Source organism: Mobula hypostoma, chromosome 11 (genome assembly GCF_963921235.1).
Source record: "Mobula hypostoma chromosome 11, sMobHyp1.1, whole genome shotgun sequence".
NCBI lineage: Eukaryota > Metazoa > Chordata > Chondrichthyes > Myliobatiformes > Myliobatidae > Mobula > Mobula hypostoma.
In genome coordinates, this window is record NC_086107.1 from 99,795,116 (window position 1) to 99,814,507 (window position 19,392).

Consider the following 19,392-nt stretch of genomic DNA (forward strand, 5'->3'; position numbering starts at 1 on the left):
CCAGCAGTCAGTATCCATTCTTGCCTTCCTTTTACACTTCATGTATCTAAAGAAACGTTTGCTATCCTCTTTAATATTTTTGGGTAACTGACTTCTGTATTCCATTTTTACCTTCTTAATGACTTTTTTTTAATTGCCTTCTGTTGGTATTTTAAAGCTTCCCCAACCTTGTTGTAGTTTGGAGACTTCCGTGCCTCAATGACCCGGAGGGCTATGTTGTCTGGAGTCAGGGCTTTACGCTTTGGCTCTTGGTAGGGTCACCCATGCCAAACAGGTCAAAGGGTAGAGGACAGACTCAAGAGTAGCCCCCAGATCTCCAGTTTCTGGGGTTCAGCTCAGGACCAACAGCCCTGACTGGTCAAACAAAATTGTTACAGAAACAGCAATGTTCTCAGTCCAACATCTGAGTGTTACAGTGTTCCTGAGTCCACAACTGGGACTTGCATGAGAGCCAGGAGTGACAACCAGGAGAAAGCTACTGACATGATGAAGGAAGCTCTGAACACCACCAGTGATGGAAGACCTTCATCGCTGCCCTAAATGCCAGGGGCGTAACAGAAAGTGGCGAATATACAATTTGAACTTGATATTCTAGTCTCAGTAGCAGTGGTCTTGAAGACACCAGACTGCTGCAAAATCTCCTCTGGTTCACTAACAATTGTCAGGGGGAAAAAAATCTGCCACACTTACTCAAGATTATCCTCTACGTGACTTCCAAGTACCGATTTGGTTGCCTTTTATCTGTCTGGTTAAGAGCAACAAAAGAAGTTCTAACCAGCACTGCCCATAATACAGCAACAGATGCAGAAGGAATCCTACTTCTGCAGAAACCAGAACCTGACACTGCAGAAGGAAATCAACACTGCGACCAATTCCCACCGCATTCTGACTCATTCACCACACAAATCAGTCATGGGGCTAGTAGTTACACGACCAAGCACAACTGCAACACTATGCTTACCGTCTTGCAACACCCCCCTGCACAAACCCTCACCTCTTCAGGGTTTGACCGGTATAGTCATTGCCACATACGGCACTGGAGAATCAGGATAGAAAGAAGGAGTTAACATATAGACTCACGTATTGTGCCAAAGCTTTAATTCCACTGGGGAATCGATCAGGATCAGGAACCAGCCGTCCCTGAGAGTCCCTCTTCTTTGCCGCCCAGCAATCATCGATGTTCACGTACTCGTAGCCAAGCTCCTTCCAGCCATCTTCTGCCAACCGATCGGCCATGTCCATGAACAAGCTCTCACTGTTCACAGAGGGCACAGGGTTAAAACTTAGAATACTGTGTACTGATCTGGTCTTAGAAGGAGTTCAACAAAGGTTCTACAGATTGATTTCTGGAATGGAGGAGGGGAGGGAGATGAGTCCCATAAGGAGAGAGTAAACAAACGAAGCCTATTCTCTGGAGAGATGAAGAATGAAAGGTGATATCATTGATATAGTAGGTGATCTTTTTTTAATGTATTGCACTGCCCTGCTGCTGCAAAACAACAAATTTCATGATATACTGTATAAACCTGATTCTGAAAGGTGCACAGTTCTTATAGAACTTGATAGGATAGATACAACCCCGTTTGGATGGTTATAATTGGGGTTCATGTTTGAGCAAGGAATCTCTAGAATCAAGAACATTGGGAACATTTGAAATAAGGTCAACTTAAGTGCCATACAAATTAGAATGGATTGATGGGAAAAAAGGCCAATAACACTAATGAAATGTCATGGCCCAAAACGCTGATTGTCCAAAAATGCTGCCTGGCCTGTTGAGTTCCTCCAGCATTTTGTACGTGTTGCAGTGGAACAGAAACAGGCTACTATTAAGAGCAGGGAAATGTTTTGATTAAAAGGCATAGCTGGCTGGATCAGAGATAAATAAATGGGAGGCTGGAATATATCTTAATTAAAGGAGACAAGCCAAGACACCATAAAAGGGCAAAAAGGGCAAGACCATAAATCACAGCACCTTGTGGGGGGGGGGAGGAGGGAGGCACAGTTGCTGTTTGGCAAAGGAACTTCCATTTGTCAAACAGTTAAGTGACAACCCCTGAAGAAATGAAACAAAGATCAAATAGCACAAATTAAAGTGGGTTACTGATGAGATTGTAAATTCTGTATGAAACTATTGTAACACAAATACTATAAATTGTTGGAATTTTTTTTTAAGAATCAGTATTGAACTCTCACTAGAAGAGCTCCCCAGTATACACTGTAATCGGGTCTGAATAAATTTGTTTGAGAAACTCAACGCTGTTTTACAAGAGATTTCCTTTGTGTGCTGTCCTGATCTAAGCTGTAATTAAGAGGCAACTGGGCACCGTGTGAAAGTCAGATTCAGGGTCAAGGTTTAGTTGAGATGGGAAGAAACCACCTTACCGTAAGGATGGTGAGTCTTAGGAATTCTTTACAAAGTGGGCTGCGGTGGCTCAGTCATTGAATACTCTCAAAACACAGGTCTAAGTTTTTTGAGTATTAAAGGAATAAAGACATATAGGATCAGTGCAGGACAGTGGTGCTGGGTGACATCAGATGGCAGGTGCGACATGGACATCAAAAGAAGAATAGGGATGGCAAAAGACACCTTTACGAGAATGTGGTTTTTGAGGAGGATGCAAAGAATATCATGAACGAAACGAATATCTAATGAAGACGTCATGAGCAGAGCAAACACAAAAAGAGAAATAAAGTATGAGATCATGAAAAGGCAACGTAACTTCATTGGACATGTGATTAGGAAAGAGGAGTTAGAATGCACAGTAATTATGGGAAAGATTGAAGGGAAGAAAGCAAGAGGAAGACAAAGACAAATGATGATGAAGACAGCAGCCAGAGAACTGGAAATGAATACCAATGAATTGATCCACTTGACCCGAAACAGGAGTGTGTGGGCCATGGCAGTCAAAGCCATGGGCACGGCACCTGATGATGATGATGATGATTCAAATGGCCCAGTCCTGCCTCTGTTTCAGAAGCTCTTTTCTTCTTAAGTTACCAAGTTTCATCAGAGCATGACCTCAGAAGCTCTGAGGTCACAAAATCCATTCCCCAACACGAGTCAATGCCACTGGGAATAGGACCCTGAGAAGAGCCAAGGATCCACCCACCATCAGGAACCTGGCGAGAGATAATATCCACACACACAAAAAAAAGGTCCCTTTGTGAAAGGGAATGTCAGCAAGTAAGGATGCGGCTGACTGTCAGTGCTCCAGTGCTCCAGACCAGGAGAGCTTGGTGAGCACTCACCTCCCTGGAGATGGGAGTTTGGCAACAGCTGGCATCACCAACAAAGGGATCTTGACTACAGTCAGCACCCTCAGTGAACTGTCCATCCACCAGGACCCCACAGGCATCTATTCTCCTGGTAATGGGACGGTGTACAAGACCTTGTCATGAACCTCAGTGGTGAAGAATTTCCACATTCATCCAGCGAATCCTACTCAACTCCTCACTGAGATTTCCTGTGACACGTCTCAGTGCCTGGGAGTAACTGGCCTCACCTGATGCAGTTTTTGGGGTCCGTGGCGCAGTCAATGTTGCAGCGAAACCGTTCCCATGCCAGCCAGCCCATGGGAGGGGTCCTCATGAGGCCATTGTCCAGGGATAGAGCGAAATGGGCAAGCAGCACAAGAGGGAAAACCAGCAGCTCCATCACTCACAGCCTTCAGCAACCTGTATAGTTAACAGAAAGAGAATGATGTAGCAGTGAGGCACGGAGCTCTGTCCCTCAGCTAACTCTGATGAGGACCTTTGCAAACTAGTCCTATGTGTCTGCAACTCATCTCCCATCTTCCCTATCCAATTTCCTTTTGAAAGTTTTTATTGCATCTTTCCTCCCCCAATGTTCTTTTAGACAGCCCACTTCAGAACGCACCTCCCTGCACAAAACCTTTCTCAGCTCAGCCCTGGTTCATATACCAACTGTCCAAAATCAGTCCCTACTTATTACTAACTGTCAGTCCATGGCCTCCTCTACTGCCGCGATGAGGCCACATTCAGGTTGGAGGAGCAACACTTTATATTCCGTCTGGGTATCCTCCAACCTGATGGCATGAACATTGACTTCTCAATCTTCCGGTAATGCGCCCCCACCCCCCACTTCACCATTCCCCATTCCTGTTTCCCTATCTCGCCTCATCTGGTACTCCTCCTCCTTCCTTATTTCTCCACAGTCTTCTGTCCTCTCCTATCAGACTCCCCCTTCTCCAGTCCTGTATCTCTTTCACCAATCAACTTCCCAGCTCTTTACTTCACCCCTCCCCCTCTCCCAGTTTCACCTCTCACCTTGGACTTTTTCTTCCTCTTCCCCCCCTCCCCCACCTTCTTACTCTGACTCCTCTTCTTTTTTTCCCAGTCCTGAAGAAGGGTCTCAGCCAGAAATGTCGATTGTTTACTCTTTTCCACAGATGCTGCCTGGCCTGCTGAGTTGCTCCAGCTTTTTTGTGCGTCCTGCTAGTGAAACAGTTTCTCCTCATTTACTTCACATAAAGCACTCAAAATCTCAGGTACAAAATTGAGGAGGATTGCTGTTATGAAACAGCTGCGTTACAAGAAACGATTGAGCATACACTCTCTGAAGAGTTTAAGAATGGACGATGATCACACCGAAATATTCAGGACCCTGCGTCTGGAGGGCTTAGGAGACAGGGGCAGAGGATGGTGATCCACAGGGTGGGTGCTATGAGGATGTCTACCTTGGTAAGTGAGCATAAGGGGTCAATTGATAACGAGGAGGAGTTTGTCCTCTCCAAACAAAAAGAAGCAAAACTTTGGAATTCTCTGCAAGTAAATGCAGATAATTAAAGGCCCTCAACCCTAATGCCAGGTAGAAAAAGCCAAACTATAGGTTGCATTTCAAACTTTTTGGGAAGCAATCAGAGTTCCCCTCCCCACACCATCCTTTCCATCCGGCCTATTGTACTTCCTGATCGCCAGTTCCTAAAATCAACCCAACAGGAAATAGCCTTACTTGTTGGAAGAAGGAAGATGAAACTGGGCTATATCCCTACTCCTACTCCTCAGATAGGTACATTTACCCATTCCTCAGATCGAGATCCACAACATTCTTCAGTGGGAGGGAGAGCAGCCAGAGGTCACGGTCCACGCTCATGCCAATGACCTGAATAAGGTGGGTGGTAGGTCCTGGAAAGTGAGTTCAGGGAGTTAGGTGCTAAGTTAAAGGACAGGACCACCAGGGTTGTGATCTCAGCTTTGCTACTTGTGCCACGTGCCACTGAGACCAGAAATAGGAAGATTATACAGTTGAACACATGGATAATGAGTTGGTGCAGGAGGGAGGGCTTCAGATTTTTGGATCATTGAGGTCTCTTTCAGGGAAGGTGATAACTGTGCAGAAAGGACGACTAGCACCAGAACTGGAGGGGGGACTAATATTCTATTTGGAAGGTTTGCTACTGCTGCACTGGGGGTGGGGGGGGGGGGGCTCATTTAAATCAGAGTTACAGGAGGATGGGAACAGAGCACCAGAACAGGTAGTGGACTGGTTGTGGAGAAAGATGTTGTTAAGCCTACCTAAAGTTGAGCAGATATTCTGAGCTCTGTATATTTCAATGCAATGTAAGAAAGGCAGACAAGCTTAGGGCATGGATCAGCATGTAGAATTATGACAACGATTGTAGCCGTTAGTGAGACCTGGTTACAGAAGGGGCAGGACTGGCAGCTCAACATTCCGGGGTTCTGTCAGGACAGACTGGAGAGCTTGAATAGTGACGCTTTAAGGGCAGAACTGAGGAATAAGAAAGGTATGACCACGTTAATGTGATTATATTATAGACCACCCAACAGTCCACGGGACTTAGAGGAGCAAATTTGTAGAGAGATCGCAGACTGTTGCAAGAACTATACGTTATGTTAGTAGGTGATTTTAACTTTCCACATAATGACTGGGACTCCCAATCTGTAAAAGAGCTGGATAGGAAAGAATTTGTCGAATGTATTCAGAAAAGTTTCCTTAATCTGTATAGAAGTCCCAACTAGAAAGAATGCAATACTAGATCTCCTATTAGGAAATGAGACGGGGCAGGTGGTAGAAGTTTGTGTAGGAGAACACTTTGCACCTAGTAATCAAAATGTCGTTAGTTCCAAGGTAATTTTGGAAAAGGATTGGACTGGTCCATGGGTTGGCATTCTAAATTGGAGAAAGGCCAATTTTGATGTTATCAGAAAGAATCTGGTGAGTATGAATTGGGACAGGCTGTGTTCTGGCAAAGGTATACTTGGTAAGTGGGAGGCCTTCAAGTGAAATTTTGAGAGTACGGAGCTTATATGTTCTGGTCAAAGTAAATTTCATGCTACAGATGATCTGTGAACGAACCATCCAGGTACAAAAAGACATCTACCTATGTTTCATTGACTATACAAAGGCTTTTGACACTGTCAGACAGCAAGATCTTCTGGAAATGCTTCAAGACCTTGACATGGATGGGAAAGATATACGTTTCTTAAGAAACTTGTACTGGGACCAGACAGCATCCATCAGAATAGAAGGAGAAGTGAGTGAGTATGTGAATATCATGAGAGGAGTCAGGCAAGGTTGTGTCTTTTCGCCAGACTTATTCAACCTGTAGAGTGAAAATATCTTGAGAAGTATCAAAGATATCAAAGAATTTGCAATTGGAGGCCGTAATATACATAACATCAGATATGCTGATGACATCGTACTAATAGCTGACTCAGAAACAAAACTTCAAGAACTACTCACTATAGTGGCAGCAGAAAGTAATCGCAGAAGCCTCTCAATCAACACCAAGACGACAGAAAGCATGGTCATCTCCAGAAAGACAAACATCCCACAAAGTGTGATCAAGATCGGAAATACAAACATCAAACAAGTCAACAAATTCAAATATCTTGGCAGCCTGATAACAAGTGACGGCAGGTGCAACACAGATATCAAATACAGAATAGCAATGGCGAAAGAAGCTTTCCAAAAAATGAAGATCATATTAACAGACAGAAAGATGAGCACGTACACTAAAAACAGAATACTGCAGTGCTACATTTATTCTATCCTGACTTATGGAAGTGAATGCTGGACCATTTCTCCAGCAATGGAAAAGAGACAAGAAACAGCTGAATTATGGTTCAATAGGAGAATGTTAAAAATATCATGGACCACACACACATCAAATGAAGAAGTTCTCAGAAGAACCCAAGCAGTTCGATCACTCATACCAACAATAAGAGAAAGACAACTCAGATTCCTAGGATACATCATGCGGAAAGATGAACTAGAAAATCTCATACTCTCTGGAAAGATTGAGGGGAGCAAACCTAGAGGAAGACCTCGGCTTATGTACGTCAAAAGCCTAGCCAGGTGGCTACACATCGAGGAAATGGAAGTCATCCAAAAAACGAAGGATAGATCTATATGGAAAACCATGGTCAACAAAGTCCGCATCGGACACGGTACCTAGACAGACAGTCAAAGTAAAAGTCAAGAATAACAGATTTATGAAACCTTGGTTTTCAAGAGAGATTGAGGCCCTGGTTATGAAAGGAGAGGTGCATTGCAGTGAGAGGCAGGCAGAAACAAATGAGGTATTTGAGTATAAAAATGCAAGAGGACACATCAGAAGGAAATCAGGAGGGCTAAAAGAGGTTGCTCTAGCAGTCAAACTGTAGAAGAATCCCAAAGGCTTCTACCAATATACAATTGGCCCTCCTTATCCGCGGGTTCCGCATGCGCAGATTCAACCAACCGCGGATCGGGAAAACCCGGAAGTTTTCTCTCCAGCACTCGTTGTTTGAGCACATACAGACTATTTTTTCTTGTCATTATTCCCTAAACAACATCGTATAACAACTATTTACATAGCATTTACATCGTATTAGGTATAAGTAATCTAGAGATGATTTAAAAGTACAGGCAGTCCCCGGGTTATGAACGAGTTCCATTCCTGAGTCCGCCTTTAAGTCAGAACAGGTACATCCGGTATTATTTAGCATGAGTTAGTCAAATGTTTGCCTAAGTATATAGTATATATTTTACCTTTCTATGCATATAAAACACTTAAGAAACGTACGTATTTCAATAATTAAACCACAGCGTTGCTTAGTAATAATTGTAGCTTTCATCGGGCAGGGCCTTTCACATGTGCCATTAAAATTGTTCCGATCGTTGACCGACTGTAGCCTAACGCTTTTCCAATGACCGATGGCGTTTCACCTCTTTCCGATCGCTTTATTATTTCCACTTTATTTTCAATCGTGATCGTGATTATTTTCGTGAACAGAAACACTGCGGATTCAGAGCTCCGCCGCCGGGTCCTAATGTCCACCGCACCAAGACTGGTTAAATAAGGTCCAAGGTTCTGCTGGGTCCTAAAGACCACCGCACTGGGCAGGTTGAATAAGGGACTTGAGCATCCGCGTTTTTTGGTATCCGCGAGGGGTCCCAGAACCAATCCCCCGCGGATAAGGAGGGCCGACTGTATTAAGCGCAAAAGGATTGCAAAGGACAAAATTAGTCCTCCAGAAGATCAGATTGGTAATCTATGCATGGAGCCAAAAGAGATGGGGGAGATCTTAAAACTGATTTTTTTTTTGCATCTGTATTTACTCAGGAGACGGACACAGAGTCTATAGATGCGAGGCAATGCAGCAGCAAGGACATGGACCCTGTACAGATTACAGAGGAGGAGGTGTTTGCTGTCTTGAGGCAAATTACGATAGATAAATCCCCAGGAGCTGACAAGGTGTTCCCTCGGACCTTATTGGGGGGGGGGGGAGAAGGCTAGTGCACAAATTGCAGGGGCTTTGGCAAAGATATTTAAAACATCACTAGTCATGGGTGAGACACCATAGGATTGGAGGATGGATAATGTTGTTCCATTGTTTAAGAGAGGCTCTAAGAATAAGCCAGGAAATTATAGGCCGGTGAATTTGACAGCAGTAGTGGGAAAGTATTCTAAGGGACAGGATATATATAAGTATCTGGATAGACAGGGACTGATTAGAGATAGTGAAAAACATGGCTTTGTGCATGGTAATTTGTGTCTAACCAACCTTATAGAGTTTTTCAAGGAAAACGTGGCCAAGTGGTTAAGGCATTCATCTAGTGATCTGAAGGTTGCTAGTTCGAGCCTCAGCTGTGGCAGCATGTTTGTGTCCTTGAGCAAGGCACTTAACCACACATTGCTCTAGTGTGTGTGTGTGAGGAGTGGCGCCCCACACAGACTTCCAATCTGCGCCTTGTAAGGCACGAAAATTTCCGACACAGGCCTCTCATGGTCTGAGTTGACGTTCCCCTCCCCGCCCCCCCCCCAAGGAAGATACCAGGAAAGCTGATGAAGGCAAAGCAGTGGATGTTGTCTACATGGACTTTAGGAAGGACTTTGACAAGGTCCCACATGGGAGGTTAGTCAAAAAGGTTCAATCTCTTGACATTCAAGATGAGGTAGTAAATTGGATTAGACAATGGCTTCAAGAGAGCTAGAAAGTGGTTGTAGTTGGTTGCCTCTGTGAGTGGAGGCCTGTGACTAGTGGTGTGCTGCAGGGATCGGAGCTGGATATGTTGTTGTTTGTCATCTATATCAATGATCTGGATAATAACGTGGTAAACTGGATCAGCAAATCGATGATTGAGGGGTATAGTGGACAGTGAGGAAGACTGTCAAAGCTCGCAGAGGGTTCTGGACCAGCTCAAAAAATGGGCAGATGGAATTTAATGCCGACAAATTTTGCACTTTGGGAGGACCAACCAGGGTAGGTCTTCCACAGTGAGTGGTAGGCCACTGAGGAATGTGGTAGAGCAGAGGGATCTGGGAATACAGACCAATAATTCATTGAAAGTGGCGTCACAAGTAGATAGGATCGTAAAGAAAGCTTTTGGAACATTGACCTTCATAAATCAATGTGCTGAGTACAGGAGTTGGGATGTTATGTCGAAGTTGCATAAGACATTGGTGAGGTCAAAGTTGGTCACCTGCCTACAGAAAAGATGTAAGTAAGATTGAAAGAGTGCAGAGAAAATTTACAAGGATGCTGCCGGGACTTGAGGACCTGAGTTATAGGGAACAGCTGAATAGGTTAGTACTTTATTCCCTAGAACATAGTAGAAGATTGAGGGCAGATTTGATAGAGACATACAAAATTATGAGGGGTACAGACAGGGTAAATGCAAGCAGGCTTTTTCCACTGAGGTTGGGTGAGACTAGAACTAGAGGTCATAGGTTAAGGGTAAAAGGTGAAATGTTTAAGGGGAACATGAGGGGAAACGTCTTCACTCAGAGTGTGGAATGAGCTGCCATTGCAAGTGGTGGATGTGAGGTCAGCTTCAACATTTAAGAGAAGTTTGGATAGGTACATGGATGGGAGGGGTATGGAGGGGTCCAGGTGCAAGTTGATAGGACTAGGCAGATTAATGGTTCGGCATGGACTCGACGGACCGAATGACCTGTTTCTGTGCTGTCATGTTCTATGACTATATTTCATATCATACCTAGTCTCCCTGACCCTCGCCCCACTTACCAAGCTGGCCATACAATAGCTGGCAATGGGCTACACACGCCTCACCGTCACCCCAGCTGAGAGAAATTTATTTTCCTTCTTCCCAAACACCCCCATAGCCCGTCCACCAAAGCAACCGAGTTCCAAAGCTCAAACGAGCTCATACACTGTTCTAACCCAAACACACATCACAGCCACTGGCAAGAAGTTCTGCTATTGTTGCTAACGCTTCTTTGCCTTCCCGTTTGCCCATCTCTGCCACCATTCACTAACACTTAGTATCTATCTCTCTCTCCATCGCGATGTGCATGATCGTTCTACCGCCGCCCCCTTCCAATATTCTCTCCATTTCCCACCCTGCCTCCCTCTCTCCCATTGCTCGTGCTTCATTCATCATCCTCTCTTCCTCTGCCAACGATCCCTTCCTCCACTACCTCCTTTCCCCACCCCTCCTGTTTCCCTCTGCCACTTTTAGCAATCTCCCTCCCTCTTGCCCCCGTTGCCACTTACTTACCCACCACCGATCCTTGCTCAGTTGCAGTCCAGGAGTTAGAGTTGAAACCCCAGGATCAGCTGACTCGTGTCACCTGACAACAAACCTCAACCTTCGTTCGCACCTCCCATGTCACAGGCGCGCTCCCGGTAGTTCGCGCCAAGGTCGAGAGCGAGAGCAGCCAAAGCTCCCGCGACACTGCCACCTGCAGTTCGCCTCTGGCGTAACCTCTTCCGTGCCACATCGACTGCCCCCACACCCAGTCCGGGCCTTGTTTAAGTATAAATTCGATATTTTATATATTCATCGTTTACATTACAGGAGGTGCAGTGCCGACCTAACGAGTGATTGCGATTCCCATCTCCCATGGATACGTAGGCACGAAATAGAAACGTGAACATTTATGAAGGGAAATTACTTAATTTACAAATAATGAGAAAAATGGATCATTTTAAAGCAAGGATTGAAAACTGTCGTGCATCTGCGTTCGATTACCCATATCCTTAGTTTTGACTCATGCAATGTCATTCATAATTCAAATAATTTCAGATCAGAAATAACTTAGAATCATCGAATTAAAGTGCTAGGAGTCATTCTGGCCATCGATGTCATATAAAACCCTGTAATACAGATCATTTATTCCCAATCCCACGTTCATTTCCTCAAGTACCTTTCCAATTCTCATGTGAAAGCATTGCTTCAATGATTTCAGCAACATTATAGGCAGCAAGTATTAGATTATTACCGAACAAAAGATTTGTCCTGAGGAAGGGTCTCGGCCCAAAACCTCAGATGCACTCCTTGCCATATACAAACAACAAAAAACCTGCAGATGCTGGAAATCCAGCAGTTTGTATGTCTTGCTACTTTCCATAGATGCTGCCTGGCCTGCAGAGTTCCTCCAGCATTGTGTGCGTGCGTGCGTGTGTGTTGCAAAAGATTTCCTCTTGCATTGCATCTGCTTCTTTTGCCCTTCAGTTTGAATCCGTGCTCCTTGCCTTTGAATCATTTGTTAATTAGACCACTTTCCTTCTGATTACCTCTCTTTCTGTCACCCTCCTCCCTTCGTCTGATTTTCCAGCCTAACAGTCCCGGAGCTATTCCAATAAATCTCAAAAGAATTTGCAACTAATTAAGTCTTTTTTAAAGTGTAATCAGTGACAATAGGGTTTGTGTGCAATCCATCTGTTGTGGGAGTAAACCACTTGGCCCTTCGATTTAGATCTTAACACTATCGTTCACTTTTGTTCTACACATTCCAGTTGCCTTTTTAAGTAAATATCGATCACCAACTATTACCGACCCTTTAACGCAGTTTGGTTTGGAGGTCCCTACTGTGTTGATTCCGGCGCCATAGCAACCAGTTGCCATGAGAACCCAGTCAAAGGCGGGGAGATGCCTTTAAAAAATGCGTGACGTCAGCAGTGAGCAACGTCCGCTTTCCTTCCACAGACATGGCGGCTTTTGGGCGGTCTCTGTTCGGTCTCAGAAACACCCTAAGGGTCGGGGTAACCCGGGGCTTGTTGAACCCCCAGATCAAACCTGGGAGGCAGCTGGATTCGGCCCGAAACATGCTGGTGACAAAATCGGGAGCCATTTTACCCAAACCTGAAAAGGTAAGGTCGGCTCTTAGGCCGGTGAATGGCAGACATTTTATTGACGGCGCTCTGCACCAATCAGCGGGCAGAGTGCGATGATTGACATGTGCCTTGCCCATTGACGAACAAGGAGGGCAGACACGGAATGCTGGAATCTATGGAGGGGCATAAACTGTGAACGTGTCGGGCCGAGTATGCTGCCCGACCCGCTGAGTGTTCCAGCATTTTCTGTTCATATTTTATTTCAGTATTTCAATGAATGACTGCTGGCTTTGAAGACCGATTTAATTATCCTGTTCTGATCCATATTTTAAGTTGTCAGCTTCATGGGAACATGGAGTCAGGATTTGGCTGTGCGCTTCCTGGGACTGTTGGGTGCATTCAGCGAAATCAGGGCTGACCCGATCTCCTCTTCTTCTCCCGTGTCCTATCTGCTTTTAAAGCTTTTTTTAAAAAACTCCCAACAATACTCTCAGCTTGCCTTTCAACAAATGCTGCCTAACCCGCTGAGTGGTTCCAGAAGTTTCTATTTTTATTTGAGATGTTCACCAACTGCAGGTCTTATTTTCTTATCTGTTTTCCATTACCCTTGACTCCGTTTATAGTCCAGAAATCCATCCTTTATCTTGAATCTACTTAATGACATTTATTTCTTCATGGGATGTGAATGCTGTGTTTCCTGGGAGGGTGTGATATGATGCTGTGGCTTTCTGAGACCAGATATGGCTGGCTGTGTGAACATCAGATGAGGGAGACTGTGCAGGTTTGGGTCGTGAACATCACCTCGCGGGCTGATGCTGGCATGCAGAGCTGGTAGAAGTGGATGAATATTAAAATAAAGTTTTACTTTCCTTCCTGCAGATTTCCTTTGGTCTTTTGAAAGTCTTCATTGTGGTTATTCCTTTTCTATACATGGGCACGTTGATCAGCAAGAACTTTGCCTCGCTGCTGGAGGAACATGATATCTTTGTCCCAGCTGATGACGACGATGATGATTGACTCAGGGTAAAGGAGCATGCAAGTACATATGTGTCACCACACATGACAGAAGTGTTCAAAATCATTAAGGTCTAAAGTAAGGTGAATGCCAGCTGCTACTTCAAAATTAATCCATCTATGAGGACACAGGGCCATAGGTGGAGATCAGTTTCAGGAAACATTTCTTTACGCAGCCAGTTGTGGACACATGGAACAATCTACCTATTTTTGTAGTTAAGAGTAGTACCTTAGAGACTTCTAAATCTAAACTCCATATAACCATATAACAATTACAGCATGGAAACAGACCATCTTGGCCCTTCTAGTCCGTGCCGAACACTTACTCTCTCCTAGTCCCACCGACCTGCACTCAGCTCATAACCCTCCATTCCTTTCTTGTCCATATAACTATCCAATTTTTTTAACTTAATAGTTATTTCAACACACTATGTGAGTAGGAACTTTGCAAGTTTTGATGGGCCAAATGGCTTGTTCTTGTCAAAAACTTCCTGATGTTCGAGTTAAATATATGTCCCTGAGGTTCATTTTCTAGCAGGCATTCACAGTAAATACAAAGAAACACAATGGAATCAATGAAAAACCACACACAAGACAGACAACTAATGTGCAAATACAAAAAGAAAATAATAATTAATAAATATCGATCATATTAGACAAAGAGACCTTGAAAGTGAGTCCATAGGTTATGGAAACAGTTGAGTGATGGGGTGAGTGCAGTTACCCTCTTTGTTTCAAGAGCCTGATGGTTGAGGGGGAGTAACTGTTCCTGAACCTGGTGGTGGGGCAAGTGTTCGGTCTGCAGCTGAGTAGTGTATTCTGGATCCCACTGATACGGAGACATTTCATGGCTGCTTCTGTGAAGCCTCTTGAGATGTTCTTGTGTGTGACTGGTATAAAGATCCACACCATGGCCTCTCCTGATTGTAGGTGTTGACAGGAAACAGGAGTGAACTGTAGTATCTCAAAGTTACTCCAGGCACCCACGCTGGAGAATAAAGGCTGACTGGCAGCTCACTGCTAGGGAGTTTTGTAACTCTTGTCCACGTGGAATCCAGCTGTCATGAGGATGACTTGCAGGGCTATCTAAAGAAAGAACTGCTGTCCTTGAAAACTGTTCCCTGTCACTGCCGGGAGGGAGCCACCAATGTGGAAAGGCAAAATTTTACCATGTATCTTGGCAAATTGAAGTTACCGGCTCAGTGGGTAGTGCTCCTGCCTCTAAATCAGAAGGTGGTGGGTTCAAATCCCACTCATTATTTCCTGTCAGTGCTGACGAGTTACGCACAAAACTTTTAAACCATGGTTCGGCCTGACCGCGATGGAAAACGTTTCATGACCTATGTGAAGAGAAGCAAGAACATTTTTCTCCCTGAAGCACTAGCTAATATTTATCTAGTATCACTAGATTTTAAAAATAAGTTTATTATTTGGGATTTGTGGGAGTTTGCTGTGCAGATCCAATTGGAACTGTTGTTCCTCTGGGTTCTGAGAGCATACTTTAGTAGATATAGTGCAAGACCAAATTGTTTGCCATTTTGGAAGGTGGGTGGGGGTAGAGCTGCACAGGGGACACACTGATTAAGAACATCAAGTCTTCTTCCCTTCCTGACGAAGGGTTCCGGCCCGAAACATTGACTGATCGTTTCCACGGATGCTGCCCGACCTGCTGAGTTCCTCCAGCGTGTTGTGAGAGTTGCTTTGACCCCAGCATCTGCAGAGTATTTTGTGTTTATAAGTCTTCTTCCCTGAATAGCATTAATGAGCAAGTTGGATTTTACAACCCATCTGCCTTCCAATTCTAAATCTGCTCCTGATTCTGGGTGGTTCTTCCGGGGATGATCTTGGTTCTGAATAGAGGGATGTGAACACAACGTCAGTGTGTTTGGTGACTGATAACAATCGGCTGCAGATGCTCCAGTATTAGTCTGCTCCCAAACCTCCATGCCCCTAAGACTGCAGGGGGAATTAAACACTCAGCAGAAAGAGGCAGTGAAGATGGTGTCATCTTTCTCCCTTCTTGTTTTTCAGGTTTCAGTTCTGTGCACAAGCTGGTCTCGTTTGATTGAAATCCATGGGAGCCATTAGCTGTACATATTGTTCCTGTAACTAAATCGATCGCCCAAATCTCTCGGACTGAAGAGACAACTTCGCTGAAGAGAGGAGCAATCAAACATGACCATATTTTGCATGTGTTGCACATAGTATGTGTGTGGGGTGGGGTTTGGATCAAGTGGGTATAGGGGAGACAATTAACACTCATTAGAATTCGGATCACTCTCAGAAAACTTAGTTAGATTAACACTTATTTAGACAAGGACTTCTTATGTTTGAATTGTATTTCTACTTCCAACAGTACAAAACCCAGGCTGGACTTCAGCATATGTAAATGTCCTGTTGCACTAAAACTGTTGGTTTTGCTTCAGAACTAGAATTGGATGGTGTTGGTGCTCTGTGGATGCCTTTGAATTATAGTTTCACCATAAATAGGAAGGCATGCTAAATGCCTGCTATATGTTGGTTGAAGTAACCCAACAGTTGTCAGCAGTGGGTCAGGGATTAAACACATCTTACTGGTTGTTCAAACTTATAATTTGCAGTTTGGAATCAGCAACAGGGCCATTGGTGGTTTGGAACAGAGGGCTTGAACTCTATATTGGTTAAGGGATGTATAATTTCCACAACTAATCAAACAAGAAAAGGTACTTCCTTGAAACAAGTAACTGAAATTTAGAAACATAGAGCAGAGTGAAACATGATCAGTAGTGAATTATTTGGCCCAGAACTAAGATCATTGCGACCAGTAACACAGAGAAATTAATGTAAAGGAAAATGGAACGAGATTCAGGCTGGTTGTGTGCATCTGGACTTTCGCATTGGTTGGGAATGTGTGATATGCTGCCGGTGGGTGTGCACATCTGGTGTGTAACTGGCTGCCTGCTGTTTGCTTTATTTTGTGCATGATGTGTGGGATTAAATGCTTCAGCCACATTACCTCTGGTTTAAAGATTTGCCGGTGTCTTTGATGGAATGTGTTTCTGTCACCCACAGCAATAAAACTGGTTAAATCTGACCAAACAACTTGTGTTTTTCTGCATATTACTGGGTGAGCTTCATTTTGACAAATGGTTTAGCAGATTTATATATTGTGTGGCCTTAATATCTATTTCTCCCAACGCTAGGACGTTGAGCTCGATACAGGCTAACATGAATGCTTATTGTGAACGTTGGCGCACTCTCCCAAATACAGCAGGCTTTTGTTTGTGGTTTTTTTACCTGTGCAGGTTCCTCCATTCATCTTGTTAAATCCCATTTTTCTTTCTCAATACCAGTCCTATGATCTGTGTGAGTAGGTAGCTGATTCTGAAAACTTGCTTGGACAGTAGATTTGTCCACAAAATTGCTCAGAAACATCCCTTTCCATTGTTACCAAGAGCTTTTTTATTCTTTCCCACTCTGCCCCTGCCCCCTTTAATACTGTCAAATGTGGACCTTCCCTCTATAGATGCTTTATTCAGGAACTGAAGAGTTTGTATAATACAGAGTCATCGAAAGCTACACCACAGAAGCAGGCCCTTCATCCCATCCAGTCCGTGCTGAACCACTTAAACTGCCTAGTCCCACTGACTTTACACGCAGACCACAGCCTTCCATACCACTCCCATCCATGTACTTATCCAAACTTACTTTTTGTTATATACAGCATGCTATAGGCCCTTCCAGCTCTTTGAGCCACGCAACCCAGCAAAACCCCCGATTCAATCCAAGCCTAACCACGGGACAATTTACAATGATAGATAGATAGACATACTTTATTGATCCTGAGGGAAATTGGGTTTCATTACAGTTGCACCAACCAAGAATAGAGTATAAATATAACAATATAAAACCATAAATAATTAAATAATAATATGTAAATTGTGCCAGATGGAAATAAGTCCAGGAGCAGCCTATTGGCTCAGGGTGTCTGACCCTCCAAGGGAGGGGTTGTAAAGTTTGATGGCCACAGGACAATTAACCTACCAACCAGTACATCTTTGGACTGTGGGAGGAAACTGGAGCACCCGGAGGAAACCCATGTGGTCACGGGGAGAACATACCAACTCCTTACAGGTAGTGGTGGGAATTAAACCCAGGTCACCTGTACTGTAAAGCGTTGTGCTAACCACTATACAGTAGTAAATCAAAATTGCATCCTGCACTTGTGCTGGCAGTCCGTACCACACTCTGAGTGAAGAAGTTTCCTCTCGTATCGAGAAGTAGCTGAGAACACAGGATACAGCAATGGTTACAGGAGCAGACAACTTCCCATCCGTACCACTGAAGACCTGAACACCACAAATACTCATGCCTGTTCCAGTGCAGTTACAGGTTTCTGTCAGATAATTGTCCCACAATCTCGTGGACACAAGCTGTCGGACAAATCCAATAATGACTGCCCAAACAGTCAAAATCATTAAAGCGATGGAAGCCAGTTGTAAACACAAAATACTCTGCAGCTGCTGGGGTCAAAGCAACACTCACAACACACTGGAGGAACTCAGCAGGTTGGGCAGCATCCGTGGAAATGATCAGTCAACATTTTTGTCCGGACTGAAGAGGGAAGGGGCAGAGGCCCTATAAAGGTGGGGGGAGGTTCCGCCTCCTTCTACTACCCATTGTGTTTTCCCCTATTCCTTCTTCACCTTTCCTGCCTATCACCTCCCCCACCCCTTTATCTTTCCCCTTACTGGTTTTTCACCTGGAACCTACCAGCCTTCTCCTTCCCACCCTCCCCCCACCTTCTTTATAGGGCCTCTGCCCCTTCCCTCTACAGTCCTGGCAAAGGGTTCCGGCCCAAAACGTTGACTGCTGGTTTCCACGGAAGCTGTCCGACCTGCCGAGTTGCTCCAGCGTGTTGTGGGTGTAGCATGGAAGCCAGTTAACAGTGCTCTCACATGCCACTTAGGCAATGGCCAGATTAGGTTTGGTTTAATATTATTACTGTCACACGTACTGCGGTAGAGTGAAAAGCTTTCATCTATGTACCATCCTTACGGAACACATTACACTGAGGTAGTAAAGGAGAAGCGATGCAGAATATAGTGTGCAGTTAGAAAGAGCAGTGCAGCCAGGCAAGGTGATGGTGAGCTAGATTGGAAGATCAAGAGTTCATCCTTTAGCATGTGAGAGGACAATTCAAGAATCATAACAGCAGGAGAGAAGCTGTCCTTGAGTCTGATGGTTTGTGATCTCAGGCTTCTGTATCTTCTGCCCGACACACCAGTCCTCAGAGGAGGAAAGAGTGAGCAGCTTCAAGTTCCTGGGTGTCAATATCTCTGAGGATCTAACCTGGACCCAACATATTGATGCAGCTACAAAGAAGACACAACAGTGGCTATATTTCATCAGGAATTTGAGCAGATTTGGTATGTCGCCTGAAACACACAAATTTCTGCAGATGTAGCGTAGAGAGCATTGTAACTGGTTGTATTACCATCTGGTTCGGGGATGGGGGCGGGGGCTACTGCACAGGATCAAATTAAGCTACAGAGAGTTGTAAACGTAAAAAGCTCCATCATGGGCACTATCCTACATAGTAACCAGGACGTGTTCAAGGAGCGATGCCTCAGAAAGGCGGCATCCATCATTAAGGACCCTCTTCACCTAGGGGATGCCTTCTTCTCATTGCTATCACCGGGAAGGAGGTGTAGAAGCCTGAAGGCATAAACCCAACAATTAATCATTCAGCTTTTTCCCTTCTGCCATCCGATTTCTGAATGAACATTAAACTCATGAACACTACCTCACTACTTATTTATTTCTATTTTTGCACTATTTAATATATATACT

The 19,392-nt window shown here is 44.4% G+C and overlaps 2 protein-coding genes across 2 annotated transcripts in view; one reads left to right on the forward strand and one right to left on the reverse strand.

The window, feature by feature from the left end:
- naga (N-acetylgalactosaminidase, alpha) overlaps positions 1–11,122 on the reverse strand; it is a 44,447-nt gene extending 33,325 nt beyond the window's left edge. The window contains exons 1-3 of the mRNA XM_063062649.1: positions 10,988–11,122; positions 3,504–3,675; positions 1,081–1,255 (exon numbers count right to left, since the gene is read on the reverse strand). Coding sequence (XP_062918719.1) covers positions 1,081–1,255; positions 3,504–3,655 — 327 coding nt within the window. The 5' untranslated portion in view covers positions 3,656–3,675; positions 10,988–11,122. The remainder of the gene's footprint in view (positions 1–1,080; positions 1,256–3,503; positions 3,676–10,987) is intronic.
- Positions 11,123–12,390: 1,268 nt separating this feature from the next.
- smdt1b (single-pass membrane protein with aspartate-rich tail 1b) lies at positions 12,391–16,654 on the forward strand. The gene is made up of 3 exons (XM_063063354.1): positions 12,391–12,582; positions 13,426–13,569; positions 15,592–16,654. Exons 1-2 carry the CDS (start codon positions 12,421–12,423, stop codon positions 13,561–13,563), a joined length of 300 nt encoding a protein of 99 aa, XP_062919424.1. The 5' UTR covers positions 12,391–12,420; the 3' UTR covers positions 13,564–13,569; positions 15,592–16,654.
- The last annotated feature ends 2,738 nt before the right edge of the window (positions 16,655–19,392 follow it).